This window comes from Eptatretus burgeri, chromosome 1 (genome assembly GCF_056783735.1).
Source record: "Eptatretus burgeri isolate ZD-2024b chromosome 1, Ebu_testis_v1, whole genome shotgun sequence".
NCBI lineage: Eukaryota > Metazoa > Chordata > Myxini > Myxiniformes > Myxinidae > Eptatretus > Eptatretus burgeri.
This window is the reverse complement of record NC_140961.1, coordinates 127,562,621-127,577,620: the sequence shown is the minus strand read 5'-3', so window position 1 is coordinate 127,577,620 and position 15,000 is coordinate 127,562,621. Positions and strand designations below refer to the sequence as shown.

The 15,000-nt window shown below is 43.5% G+C and overlaps 1 protein-coding gene across 3 annotated transcripts in view; it reads right to left on the bottom strand.

Moving 5' to 3' along the window:
- Positions 1-15,000, bottom strand: part of HHEX (hematopoietically expressed homeobox) — a 79,688-nt gene that overhangs the window by 13,794 nt on the left and 50,894 nt on the right. Inside the window, exon 3 of one of the 3 annotated variants that reach the window (XM_085897276.1) lies at positions 1,567-1,645. The exons of the other annotated variants lie outside the window; for them this stretch is intronic. Within the exon in view, the coding sequence (XP_085753402.1) occupies positions 1,571-1,645 (75 nt within the window). The 3' untranslated portion in view covers positions 1,567-1,570. The remainder of the gene's footprint in view (positions 1-1,566; positions 1,646-15,000) is intronic. 3 annotated transcript variants of the gene reach the window in all.

Sequence of the window (15,000 nt, the reverse complement as noted above, 5' to 3'; positions counted from 1 at the left end):
GCTTTGCATTCTCTCTCATTTTTGACATGAGAGTACAAAAAGTATCTTTAAGCAGTGAAGCCGCTTCAATATTTGGGTATGTCCTTCCTTCCATCCATCCGACTCCATCAAGATTAAGAAAAATAACCTTTCTAACTCATCATGTTTAATTCTACAGCGTTATAAAGGGTAATTATAATAAGTTCTAGAGGGTAATTCTAGAAGGTTCTACAGGGTAATTCTAATGGGTTCCAAATAGTAATTCTAAACGATAATTCTAATAGGTTCTAAAGGGTAATTCTCGAGGGCTCTGCAGGGGGATTCTAATGGGTTCTAAATGGTAATATTAAAGGGTAATTCTAATGGTTTCTAAACGGTAATTCTAATGGGTTCTCAATAGTAATTCTAAATGGTAATTGTAATAGTTTCTTCAGGGTAGTTCTAATGGGTTCTAAATAGTTTTTGTCAAGGGTATTTCTAATGGTTTCCACAGGGTAATTCTAATGGGTTCTAAATAGTAATTCTTAAGGGTAATTCTAATGGTTTCTACAGGGTAGTTCTAATGGGTTCTGAATGGTAATATTAAAGGGTAATTCTAATGGCTTCTAAACGGTAATTCTAATGGGTTCTAAATAGTAATTCTAAATGGTAATTGTAATGGTTTCTTCAGGGTAGTTCTAATGGGTTCTAAATAGTATTTATCAAGGGTTTTTCTAATCGTTTCCACAGGGTAATTCTAATGGGTTCTAAATAGTAATTCTAAAGGGTAATTCTAATGGTTTCTACAGGTTAGTTCTAATGGGTTCTAAATATTTCTAAAGGGTAGTTCTAATGGTTTCTACAGGTATTCTAATGGGTTCTAAATAGTATTTCTAAAGGGTAATTCTAATGGTTTCTAAAGGGTAGTTCTAAAGGATGATTCTAATGTGTAAATCCAGACGTTTCTAAAGGGTAATTCTAATGGGTTCTAAACAGTAATTCTAAGCGGTTCTAAAGGGTGACTCGAAAGGGTGACTCGAAAGGGTGATTCTAAAGGGTGATGCAAAAGGGTAATGATAAAGGGTGATTCTAAAGGGTGATTCGAGAGGGTGATTTGAAAGGTTAATTCTAAAGTGTCCTGAAGGGCTCTGAAGGGTAGTGTGACAGGGTAATTCTAAAGGGTGATTCCAAATAGTAATTCTCAGGGGTTCTAAAGGGTGATTCTGAAGGGTGATTCGAAAGGTTAATTTTACAGTGTTCTTAAGGGCTCTAAAGGGTATTTTGACAGGGTAATTCTAGACGAAAATAATTCTAAAGGGTTTGAAGGGGGTAATTATAATGGGTTTCATTCATTTCTAGGCTTTTCCTATTTCATATTAAAAATGCTGAACTGAACCACTTCCTTCGGACATGGGTGTGATTTTTTTTTCTTTCCTAACAAATACCTCGTCAAGAAACAAATATGTTACTATGGAAACTTTTCTTTAATCAAAGTAACTGGAGCGAGCTTATGTATAATCTACGTGCTTTATTGTGGTGGGAAAAACTACATCAAAGCCTATCACAGAAGTCACAACAATTAGCCAAACAAGCTGCACATAAACATACACAATTAAGGAGTCTTCCCTGGAACAAATATTGCATTGATGTCTTTCCTGGTAGGTATGAGCCAATATGCTGCTTTCACCTGCAGCAAGGAAGAGAAAGAGGAGTGAGAAAATTAAATCAAATGCAGAATTTGTCCTGTACGAGGCAAGTAGCCAAGGGGCCAGACCAAAGTATCAAGAGAAGCTAAACAGAGAAGTCGATAGGTTAATTAAAGAATAACAGTCAAAAAATCTGGAAAAGAAAAGTGGAGGATAGAATAATGCAGAGGAAGTGTAAATAAAGGAAACTGGTGACATTTTCAACATCCCCATGACTACTAGTCCTAGGGCCGAATCAACGAAGCATTCTCTGTTCAGATCTACAAGTTGCATGAAGAGTTCACTGCTGAATAGCCGAAGAAAAAGAATGGTTGTCCTCCATAAAATGGTTCATGAGTTTGGGGTGAAAATATCAGAACAAAACCAAAAGAAAGCAAGAATGGACTGCTGAACTGAGGAATCTGTGAATAGCATTTAAAAAAAAATTCTGTGAATATGCCATCGAATGTGTGCTTATGCATCTACCACAGTAACTTGTTCATGACACAAAGTTATAACCAGAATGTCCCAGGGATTCCACCATACTCCAAAGACTCCCCTGCCTCCTGTTTGATATCAGCAGAGGATGAAGATTGTGTGTTTGGTGAACGTGGTCATGAGAAGTATGGATTCCAGGACCTGCACCCCTTGCGAGATGATGAAGTCCTGAAAGAGATACCAGTGAAGTGCAATTCATGGCAGGAAATCTGTGGAAGGCTGAGCAAAGAAGGATATACTGGAACAATGGAGGACCTTTGTACCTATATCTGTTTGATCACCCATAAATTTCTGAAGCATTGCTTTGTGAGGAGGAAGCAGGCACACAGTTATGAAGCAGACTAAGTTGAAGCTTCTCAAGCTGACTCAACCATTGCTGTCTTACAGAGGAGATTATGCGGAAAATATTATACTTGTGTAGATCCGGACAAGGTGCAGTCCGCTCATTGGAATCAAGCCTAGGTGACCCTGTATGCATCAGTCACATGATTCAGAGGGAGCGTGTATTCCTACATCATAGTCAGTGATGATATGCGACATGAGAAAACGGATCTATAATATTCATGGACAAGATGTTATCATCAAAGCCAGAGGATGTTGAGAAGGTTAGAGTGTGGACAGATGGACCTGCTAGAGAGTTTAAGAACAAGTTTGTAATGGCTGCTATCAAGCTTCTTTCTGAACAACATGGTATCAAACTTCTCTGAAACTTCAGTGCTACTCATCACTGCAATGGGCCTGTGGATGGCATTGGGACAGTACTAAGATGCTCTGCGACTGTCAGATGAAAACAATGAAGTGACTTTCATCAATCAGTTCAACAGTCAACAATGCCAATTAGGTTTTTCTGAGTTACTTGAACGAAAGTAGTAACCTTTATAACACTGAACAACAAAAATTTTTTACTGGAGATGTGTAAAGTGATTTAGACTAATTTGGGTACGCTGATTTCAAAAATCATAACCGTTTTGCTGTATCACGTCAGGATTTTCAGTAACAGAAATATTCCCATTGCCTAGAAGTCAGGATTTCAATGAAATTTACAAAAATTCATTTATTCATTTATTTCATCATGAATGCTTCAAAATTATAGAAATTACAGAAAAACTCCACTAGAATGTAATTAAAAATGCTTTAGGCATTTGGCTTTGCGTTTGTGCTGCTCTGTGTCAGTTTCACGATGCAGGAACCAGCAGAAATCGCCCATCATGTTCGGGTTGTGCCGCCCTTGGTAACGCGTCTCCATGAGTGAAATCTCTTGGTGGAATCGCTCGCCGTGCTCGTCCGAGACTGCTCCCAAGTTGTCAGGGAAGAAGTTCAGGTGCTGGTGTAGGAAATGGATTTTCAGGGACATCCTGGAGCCAAGTTTCCTGAAGGACTCCAGCAGCTGCTGCACTATTTCTTCATAGTTGTCCGCGCGCTCGTTCCCCAAGAAGTTGTCCGTCACAGCTTTGAAGCTCCTCCACGCTGCCAGCTCTTTGGGGTTTAGAGTTGTCGGAAAAGTTTCGTCCTTCATAATCTGTCGGATTTGCGGTCCAACAAAGACACCAGCCTTGATCTTGGCCTCCGACAAGGTGTTGCCAAACTTTTCCTTGAGGCCACGTTATGAAAAAAACCCACGCCCATTCAGATCCATTGCCCGTACAAAACTTTTCATCAAGCCGAGCTTTATGTGGAGTGGTGGAAGGAAAACCTTGGCTGGGTCGACAAGGGCGACATGCTTCACGTTGTGTCGACCAGGTACATGCTCTTTTTGCTCATCCCAATCTTTCTTCGTCCAGTGATTCTTGTCGTCTCTGCTATCCCAGAGACAAAGGAAGCACATGTATTTCGTGTAGCCTGACTGCAGCCCTAACAACAGCGCCACCACTTTCAAGTCTCCGCAGATGTGCCAGTTGAAGTCATTGTACTTGATGGAATCAAGCAGCTGCCGCATAGTCTCATAGGTCTCTGTCATGCTGAACGCGTGAGCCAGTGGGACTGATGGTTTCTCGTTGCCATTGTGGAGCAAAACAGCCTTCAAGCTGTTCTTCCCCGAGTCGATGAAGAGGCGCCAGTCTGCAGGATCGTGATCACACCCAAGTTCTTTCAACAGACCGTTGATGTCACTGCAGAATGTCATCATGTCTTCCATCTCAAAGAACTCAGCCATGTCTCTGTGATGTGCTCTGAACAAGGATATCTTGGTGTTAGGTTCAAGTAGATTCCACTGCTGCAGCCTTGATCCAAGCAGCTCTGCCTTCGCCTTTGACAGCGAGAGATCTCTTACAAGATCATTTAAGTCTCCCTGGTTCAGAAGGTGTGATTCTTGAGTGTTGGGTTCAAAAGGTTCATCATCACCATCCTCTTCACCACTGCTTACAGCTATGTTCTGATCAGCTGGAGGTGTTGGAACGGGGTTCTCGTCATCATGAGGCACAGGTTTACGAGCAGAGACGCAGTCAGCGTACTTGATGTGACCTTTATTCTTCTTGTTGAAGCCGGCGATGCTTGTGCAGCAGAAATAACAATCATCATGATGATTCTGCGGCTCACGCCATATCATGGGCACCGCAAATGGCATGCTCGCGCGCTTGCCCACCAACCACTGAGTCAAGGTTGTGTGACAGCTTGTGCAGCAGATGTGTGGTGCCCAGCTCTGTTCTTGGTCCCCCACCTTACACCCGAAGTAGTGAAAGTAGGCGGCCTTCATTTTCACTGCTGTAGATATACTTCGCTGTTGATCTTTTTTGGTATACCGACCACAGACATAACAGAAGTTGTCAGGATGATTGGTACAGGAATGCCTACTCATCTTTATCTGAAAGAAAGAAATATAACACAAGTTAACAACAATTGTACGAAATAGACATGTTAAAGACATATGTAAATTTCATTGAAATCCTGACTTCTAGGCAATGGGAATATTTCTGTTCCTGAAAATCCTGACGTGATACAGCAAAACGGTTATGATTTTTGAAATCAGTGTACCCAAATTAGTCTTAATCACTTTACACATCTCCAGTAAAAAAATTTTTTTGAAATTTGTTGTTCAGTGTAATTGGCCATCTGACCATGACCACTCACAGCAGCCCTTCGAGGATATAATCTGTGAAATGTCAAACCCAAAGCTAGTAAACAACAGGGGTCAACTTACATTTCCAGCAGCCAGTCTTGAGAAAGTCAGGAACATAGCACTGAACATGCCAGAAATCAAAACTGTTTATTTAAAGTCGCCGCAAGTATCGGATTAGAGAACCTTCTTTACACTTTGAATTTGGAATGTAATTTGTTTGACATTTTATACATCAACATGATCTGCAACTGAGAACATCTTGTCCAACTTTGATCATTCAGAAGTATTGGACTTGAATCTTTTTTGGGGGAAAATGGGAGGTTAATGTTAAAAATAAATTAAATATAAAACTTGAGCACTCTGTTTCATATTGGTGGTGCTACTCCTTATGGAAGTGATCACATTTTGTTCTTACAAGAGTCACATACTTTTATTGCTCTCCAAGAAGAGAGGTTTATTAATTTTTGATAGCTTGTCTAATATATAAATGTTCAAACCTATTTTGTAAGACAAAATGGCTTATCTGTCCTCGGAGGCCACCAAATGAGCAAAACTTTGAACCAATCATCACCTTTCTCATGTAAAAAGCCTTTCTCTTTCAGCCCCTCCTCAAAACTATGTATAGCTTGGCCCAGGATCAATCTAGTTATACCCTATACCCTCTCCATGGCAACTACATTCTTCCTCAGATGTGGTGACCAAAACTGTCCATAATATTCGAGATGATGCCTCACTAAATTATTGCACAGCATAAACACCACCACTCTTGAATTATAATTTACCCCCTTAGGAATGCAAACGAAAAACCTGTTCGCTTTACCTATGGCTACCTGTCACTGTACTGTCTGCTTACCCTGCATATCTATTACCACCCCTCAGTGACAGGTGAGGAAAAGGGAGGAAAAATGATGCTCGGGGCAAGATCTCAAATTTCTGCCTTTCAAAATGGTCATTGGCCTACTAAGTGTGCAGTTGTTGTTGTGACTGTGTGATTCACCTCTTCCTCACCTTCAATGAGGCAAACTCATCTATCACAGCTTCAAAGTCAATTAACTAAACTAGTTCATACTCAATAGAGAGGATGGCTAGATTACTCAGCCAAGAGTGGCTCATTGTGTGGATCTGAGGAAGGCCTCAATCAGTTTCAGTTGGGAGAAGCTCCTCCCACGTGCTTCAATGCTCACTCACATGGTGATAAATGTCCTCAACATGATAACTAAGTTCGGGAGAGATTCATTGAATCCCCACTTCACAACATATTCAAGGATTTCATTTGTCCTCCAGTCCACCATTTCCTTCCCAGCGGTTTCATCACACATTTTGATGTGTCGATGAAGATGATGAATCTCCCTCTGTAGCTCGCTCGTAATGATGTCGTCGTACGTCTCTGTTAGATGGTGGATTTTCATGGCAATGTTGCTGTCATTGGATTCTTCCATCAGGTAACTAAGTGACATGAGAAACCCAAACTTAATGTTCATATCACTAATCTGATGGGTGTGTCAGGTTGTTTCCTCATGTAGCCGATCCAAGATTTCATAGTGCTCCCGTTTGATCTCATCTTGCAATGAGAGACCTATGTCCAAAGTGTCTTCAACTGACATTCTCCTCTTCCTCCTTATGCACTGCTCTGTGGAGATTCCCATTTGCATGCAAAAATTGGCAGACTTGCTGTTCACCTCCTCTGCAAAGTTATCCCGCTCATTTTTGAAAAAATTAAAAGAAGGGCCCCCAACTTGGCAGCAGAGGAATCTAACCCTAGCCCAGCCATTTGAAGAATGCTTTGCCTGTCATTAATCACAGTTAGCACTGGCTTAAAAAGAAGAGGTATGCGGTGAAAATGGATGTCATCATGCTATTTAACAAAATAGCAGCATCTGACTGTGTCTTGTGTCTCGGCATTACTATCACGAAGCTGCTCCAGGACTTCGGATATTTCCTCCAGCTCGGACCATACAGTGTGAGTTGCATTGTGCTTGGAGCTCCATCGAGTCTCGCAAACTCGCTTCACCATCTTCCCTAGACCGAACTGCTTGAAGATTTTCCACCAGTGAATCGAGACAGAGAAAAACTGGTGAAGTTGCTCGACTGTCCTGAAAAAACAATCATGGCATTCATTGTAGTTGCAGGTGAGTGACCCCCAGCCAAGTTGAGGGAATGGTTGGCACAGGGAATGAAGACAGCTTTTCGTTTGATATCGGTGATTCGCCATTGAACCCCACAGTGAACCCTGGCCATCACAGCGGCATTGTCGCACCCTTGACCAGGGAGGTGATCATGTTGCCCGTGTGGGAGTACTGGTGGAACAGCTAATGATGGTAAATAAACGCATGCCGAAAGTTTAACAACATCAATGTCGTTGAAGGCTTGGCCTTCCCGGCAAGGGAATGAGTCAACGAGATGCAGAGGTGGTAGAGATTCGTTTTCGAATTGGTTTTAAGGCATGTCCCATGCCCATTTTGTCTGCCCCTCTCTCCGGTACAACGTAAGCCACAACCATTGTCCAGCGGACTGAGGGTGAGGCCATCAGTACAATTCAACCCCTGCCTGCGCTCTCACAAACAATGTCCTGGTGTTCTAACCGAGTCTGTAATGCAATGTGGGGGAAAAGGTCCTCAGAAGTGTAGATAGATCATAGATGCAACAAATTTGCCGCCCCCTAAAAGTGCTGCTCGGGGCTGTCACACTGCCTCCACCATCCTCTCACTGCATCAATGCCACCTCAAGATCCTTCTCCTGTGTCACATGCTCCAAGAGTGACCCTTGTATTATGCAATCGTTATTTTCATGATTCTTACTGGCAAACTCCAGAATCTTACATTTCCTTGTGTTAAACTAATTGGGCAATATTTTGCTAAGTCCGTTAAAGTCCTCATCTCCACTGTCTATCTTACCTCCGAGCTTCGTGTCATCTGTAAATTTGGAAAGCCCACTCTTAACCCGAATGTAGAAATCATTGATGTGAATTATGAATATTAATGGTCCTAGAAATGATCTCTGGGGTAACACATTACTTAAATCCTCTTAATCAGATATCCTCCCATTCACAGTCTATCTTTGCTTCCTATTACTAATGCAGCCTGTTCTTGGCTTAACGGTTAAGGTGGCTGGCTAAAGATATTAGGGTCTTGAGTTTGAGGCCATGGCCCTGTCATTTCTGTTGAAATAACACCAGGTGGGTTGACTCAGCCTGTCATCCTTCAGAGGTTGGCAAAATGAGTACCAGCTTAATGGTCCCAGCATCAGCGGCACACCTGCATTTCCAGGAAATGATACAACCAGCAGCTGCAGGCTGCATACGAAACAACAACATTACTGAGGCAGTTTCCACTCCAGTTGGCTTCACGACCAGCCACTCCACAAGCCCTCACCCCAGCCAACAGCCTTTTGTGTGGTACCTTATCAAATGCTGTTTGAAAAACGAAAAACTACATCCACTGCACTTCCCACATCCACTCTGTCAGAAACTGCCTCATGTAACTCAATAGCAAACAATATTTATTGAAGCATATTGAAGTGTGTGTGTACATCATTATGTACTTGAGCACAGAGTTCAACTCAGATTATATAGTCAGAATTATCTTTCAGTGACACAGAGTAAATAATTATGGACATAAATGTCCAGTTACAGACACCACCAATAGATCGTAAATAAATGGTTCGATCTCAACATGATAGCGGAAGAATAAAGATCAATACGCGAACAAAACAAGTCCAAAGTGGTTTGGCAAATTGTTAACAGATTAATTGGAGAGGATGATGAAGAGAAATTCCCAATACAATACATAGAACCTATTCTGGATATGATGGGCGATAAAATGATAAAATACACAAAGATAAACCGACAATACTTAAGAAGTGGAAAATAAAATTACATACTCAAAATAATGTACGATAACAAATGATCAAGGAAGATAAAACCAGAGTGATGTCGATGGCACGCCATCACAAATCCCCATGCTTTCCACTTAGAGCAAAGTTAAAAGATGACAAAAAGTTCCACCAGGAAGGACCCAATATCAAATTTGGAGGTAAAAAATTTTTTCACATTTTGACCCCTGTGACCCAAAGCCCCCACCCCTTGGGACATGAACCAGGGGTGAAATCCAAAAAAACTGTTACATATTTCATGCATCCACCAATGTTGATTGCAGATACAAAGTCTTATTTTAAAATGTTTAATATGTTCCCATAATTGCATTTCTCGTTTTTTGACCCCGCACGAGGGGGCGGGGCTAGAAATGTCACTGCTCTTGCATCTCCATGCCATGTGGTGATCATAACAACCAAGTTTGGTGAATTTCTTCCCAACCGTTTAGGAGTAGATAGCGTGACAGACGGACGAACAGACAGGTAGACAGAGACACTTGGAGGCCCCTGTGTGTTTTTTCAAAAAGTGTGGGGATAATAACACAACATAATGAGATGTCGAGTAAAGTTCCAGAAACACACCAACAGAAAGAACCACCAAGGGTTGTGCACACCTTTTTAAAGTGCATTCAGAAGAAGGATGTTCAAATATAAAGAATTATAACATTCTATATTCTTTGAGGAATGGTCGATACAGGTAGAGGAACATCTATACACACATCATTGTAATTGTAAACATTCCATATTTAAAGATTCATATCATAAACACATCATCACAGGTGATCTCAGAATCATGAAAGATTTTTTTTAAAAATGAGCATTGTTAACAAATGGACGAAAATATTTTGACAACAAAAGGATTATCGAGAATAAAGTAATTGGAGCTTCTAATAATAGGACTGAGTGAGTGAATGAATGAGAGAACAAATTGAGAAAGAAAAATTACTGAAGGGAGAGAGAGAAAAAATACAAATACAAATTGTTTTATGGTTCGAGGAGGGAGAGAAACGTGTAAAAATGAGAGTTGTTGATTTGAAAAACAAAGTTTGAATAAATAATCTGAATGTAATTTTCAGCAATCTGGAGAGACTTGATTGTTTTGAAACAGCTTCAAAACAAAATATGTTGTTGTTCCTATTTATAAGGCAAGTAATTGGTAGTTTTCAATGACGCCATACACTTTCGGGACGTTTGCTGGTATACCAGCATTTTGGAGGTGAAGAGAAACAAACAAAATAATGTACATAAATTTTCATTGGTGTATTCAAACTTTGCTAGTACCTTGAACAAAGTCAGTAGAGATAGAGATAGCAGGACAATAGAGATAGCAGGACCAGGTTAAACACCAGATCGCCAGCAGAGACGATTAAACACTCATTTCGGAGAAATAAAACAAGGGCCCCTAACTTGGCGGCAGACTTGAGTGCCACAAGGATGCCATTCTAGTTTGTAGGTGATGTGTCGGCAAAATTCACGTGCATGATGTCGGGATAATGTCACATCTTGGGCCAGAGTGCTCCGTTCATTTAATATTCACAGGGGGAGGGTCATGATGGTGTTTCTCAGAAGCACTTCCCTGACCTCCGAACCTGAAACCGACAAGCCAACGATAACTTCATAGCTCGACGGGTTGCTGGGCATCTGTGTACACCAGTTGGGACAACTAGCTCAATCAGGGCCCTTGCGCCCAGCGTCACATTACCTACCAGTCACTTAGCGAGTTACCTCAACTGAGGACCGCGCTCTCAATGTCCCACCTGTCTTGATATTGCATACAGCTGAGAAAGACTGTTAGGGGGACATTGGCTATTCTACTGGAGTGAATCACTGGGGTATAAAGTGCCGTCTATAAATAAATGATGTCCACACTATGCTGAACCAATGATGTAAAGGACAACCGGGCAGGTTTGAAACACAGTTTACCAAATAAAGCATGTATTTACAGGCACAATAATTACAAGCATGTATTTCAAGCAGATATTCACAAGGCAAAGACATAGGAGAAAAGTAGTTGCCATTCGCACGCAAGCCCCTGACAAAATCTTACTTCTCTACAAAACAGAAGACAGGCGCGCCATCACAATCATCTGGGAAAGCAGAAAGGAAGAGTAAGCAGGTGGAGAAGGCGGGGCACTGGTTCGACTCCAGGCTCATCTCATGCAGACAGGTGGTCCTTTGTCATTCCCAAAGAGAAGGGGAGGGAAGGAGGAAGAGGGGAGGGAATATAATAGTGTTGGTGCTATGTTGGGAATGCTGTGTGTAAGTTGGTTTGGAGTCACCATGCTTAAGGATTACATGGTACCATCTGCCCCCAGAGCCCTTTGGTCAGCACACTCGTTCAGGCAACAACTTGTAGAGGCTGCTCATGGTTTAGCAGTTAGTTTGAAGAAGGCAATGGCTGATGAAGGCAACAGCTCATGAAGGAAACAGCTCATGCAGGCAACAGCTCATGCAGGCAGCTCCTGAAGGAAACAGCTTGTGCAGGCAGCTCATGAAGGCAACAGCTAATGGCAGAGACTCCCCTTGGCACAGACAGACAGTCCTCGATCACTCACTCATCCTGATTTTATGGAGGCTGGCCTGGGACATGGCAATGGCACCCTTGAGGCCCCCCTTACCCGCTCATTGGCTTTCCAGCTCGCCGAGTCTTTGAGTGTCTTCCAGAAGGGTCCGTCAGAACTGAGTATAGAACACTCTTCTGGAATAATCTTCTGTGAATATGCCACCATGACTCCCTCCATTTAGCACTGTGATTGACTTTGTACTGTGAGAAATGTTGTTTTGCATTTTAAATGGGAAAAGTGCAGAGAAGGAAGGAAGGGAATTAATTTACTTGAGGATCAAATGTGTGCTGAATGGTGCAGGATTATTTTGGCCCATGCAGGGTTCGAGGGGGTGAAGGGTGTGTTGGAGGAATGGGAAGATAGCTGCAAGGAAGCGAAAGGGTGAGGGATTGGAGATGGATGGGTGGATTTCAAGGATGGATGGAAATTTGGAAAGTGGGAAAATTGAATGGAAGTTGGGGAATCAAACAAAGGGAAAGAGCCACACTACACCCATACAGCACATATTCCCCATCAGGTCAGGTCAGGTATGGGACCATGCAGTGGAGCAGCGTGTCACGACATCCACTTTCTGCCGGTACACCAGGGGCCTCCAGCTGGCCATCCCTCAGGCAGATGCCTGGCCCATCCCCATCTTCTTGAGATGCTGATCAACCTTCTGCAACCAGGAGGCATTTGGTCAGCCCATTGGCCCCCTCCACTCATGAGGCTCCCTCACTGAGAGAATCTGGTAAGCAGGATCAGTGTCAGGAAAATGAGACACATGTCCAAACAGCTGCAGTTGATGCTCACGGAAAATGCAGGTAACAAATCACATTAGAGTGTCTCTCAGCAACTGCTCGTTGGACACAAGGTATGACCAGTTATAGCCAAGGATTCTCCGAAGAGACCTGATACCAAAGGAATTAAGTCGCTGTCTCAGATCCCTGGTCAGATTCCAAGTCTCACATCCGTAGAGCAAGACTGGAAGCACCAAGGACCTGAGGACTCAGACTTTCACCCTCCTGCACAGGTACTGGCAGTGCCACATCCCATGATCCAGTGAATTCATGACTCCCCAGACCCGACCAAGACATCCAATGATCTCTGGCTCACAGCCAGCTGAGACATTAATATCACTGCCAAGGTATGAGAACTCTCCGTGACCTCAACATCATCGCCAAAAACAGGTACAGACAACATAGCAGCATTCAAGATGTCATTGAAAGCATATTTTCAATGTTAGTTTTGACCCAGGAAACCCATAAACCCAGCAGCTCTGACTCCTCATTCAGCACCTCAAGGCCCCCTAAAAGGATATCTAGAGTCTCCACAAAGATGACTGCATCATCTGCGAAATCAAGGTCCGAGATCTTGACATTCCCAATCGATGCATCACAGCTTGATCTCTCCAATATCCTCCCCAGAATCCAGACCATACAAGCGCTGGGGCCACTACACACCCCCGACGAACTCCAATAACAACTGGAAATAAGACAGAGATGGTATCTCCACATCTCACAGCACTCTCCATACCAAAGTGGAGTTCAGACATCAGATTGATCAGTTTTGGTGGGACCCCACAAAGACCAAGAATCCTCCTGAGGGCATCCTGATTCACTGAATCAAATTCTTTACAGAGATCAACATAGGCTGCAAGCAGCCCCTGCCAAAACTCTCGTCTGCATTTGGTGAGGACCCGAAGAGCAAAGACACGGTCAATCATTGAATGATTTGGTGTAAAGCCCAACTGGTCTGGATGCTAGTGCTCAAGCAGATGGTGGCAAACCCTATTAAGAATTATCCAAGCAAAGTCCTTGCCTGCACTGAGAGCAGCGTCACCCCTCAGTAGTTGATGCAGTCCTGGCGAGCTCCCTTCTCTTTCCAAAGAGGGACAACAAGGCCCCTCTTCCAGTCAGTTGGGATGATGCCTGTGTTCCAGGCAGAGCACAGAACTGCATACAACGACAAGAGTACAGCATTTCCACCAGCCCTGGGAAGTTCAGCATGGATGCCACAGATCTCAGGAGCTTCACCCATGTCATCTGGTTCACCGCAGCCTGATTTTCCACAAATGAAGGTGGCTCACAGTTGATTGAAGGGTCAGCAATAGGGATGGGAATAGCCCTGACATCCAACTCCACAGCGGGTGGATCAGCCTCGTACAGCCACTCAAAGTAACCGGCCCAGCGGGCCTTCACTTTTTTTTTTTTTTTTTTTTTTTTTTTGTATACCTTGGTCGAGGCTCGTATGAGAGCTAACACACAACTCACAGCAAGGAGGCATGAGACAAGAGGGGTGGGAGTGGAAGGGACAAAACATTGGGGAACAGACACAGGTGAACTGTGGAAGGGAGAGGGATGGGGATGGGACGGGGAACATGGCGAGGAGAAGATGGACATTACAGGGACTTTCAGGAAGGAAAGCAGGAGAATTGAAGGAAGTGGGCATGGGTGGATTATCGGGGGTAGAAAAGATCGAGGATTTGGATGGGGGAAGATAAGAGGTGGTGGTGAACAGCTGTTTTGAAAGCCTGGAGGGAAGAATGGGAAAGAATAGAGTGAGGAAGTTTATTCCAAAGGCGGGAACAAAGAGGAATGAAAGAGTGAAGATGAGCAGTGATTCGTGATTTTGGTAGTTTTACCAGAAGGGGGTTGTTGGCGGACCTTGAGCGCCCTGTGGAAATGTGGTTGGGACAAATCGCAGAGAGAGCAGGGGGGGCAAGGCTGGAGAGGAGTCGGTAAAAGACAGAAAGACCACCGACCAACCTGCGGTGATTGAGTGAGAGGCCCAAAGACTCAGCTTCATTGCGGGAGATGCCAATGATCTTAAAAGCCCTGGTTTCGACAGCGTGAAGTCGAGAAAGGTGGGAGGCAGGAGCACCAGCCCAGAGGGGAGAGCAGTACTCCATCAGGCTACGGACAAAAGCTTTGTAAGTAGTCAGGAGCTCAAGAGGGCCGACTTCACTTCAGACTCTTCAGTCAAGAGCCTAACACCCTCTGCTCTAACTGCAGTAAACCGAGGGATGGGCTTGGAGGAATGCAATGTGCGAATTCCCCTGTAAGCAGGACGACAATCACCTGACCACAGGTGATGCTCTACCCTCTCACAGATTCCTCACACATAGGCCTCCATGTCCACCCTGAGTGCATGTACAGTTTTTTGCATCAGCTCCCTGAACAGCTCAGCTCTGCTATTCAGCCTGGCCATGTTACTCTGCTTAATGGTGTCCAGTGTCGCTTGAGCGACAAAATCCTTCTTCGCCCAATGGTGAGTTCCAAGATATCCACCAGCAACATCAAGGACGGTTGTCTTGAAAGCACTCCACAACTCCTCAGGCAGGATTCCCCAAAGCATCCTGACTTAGCCTGTTCACAAACTCCTCAGCTAC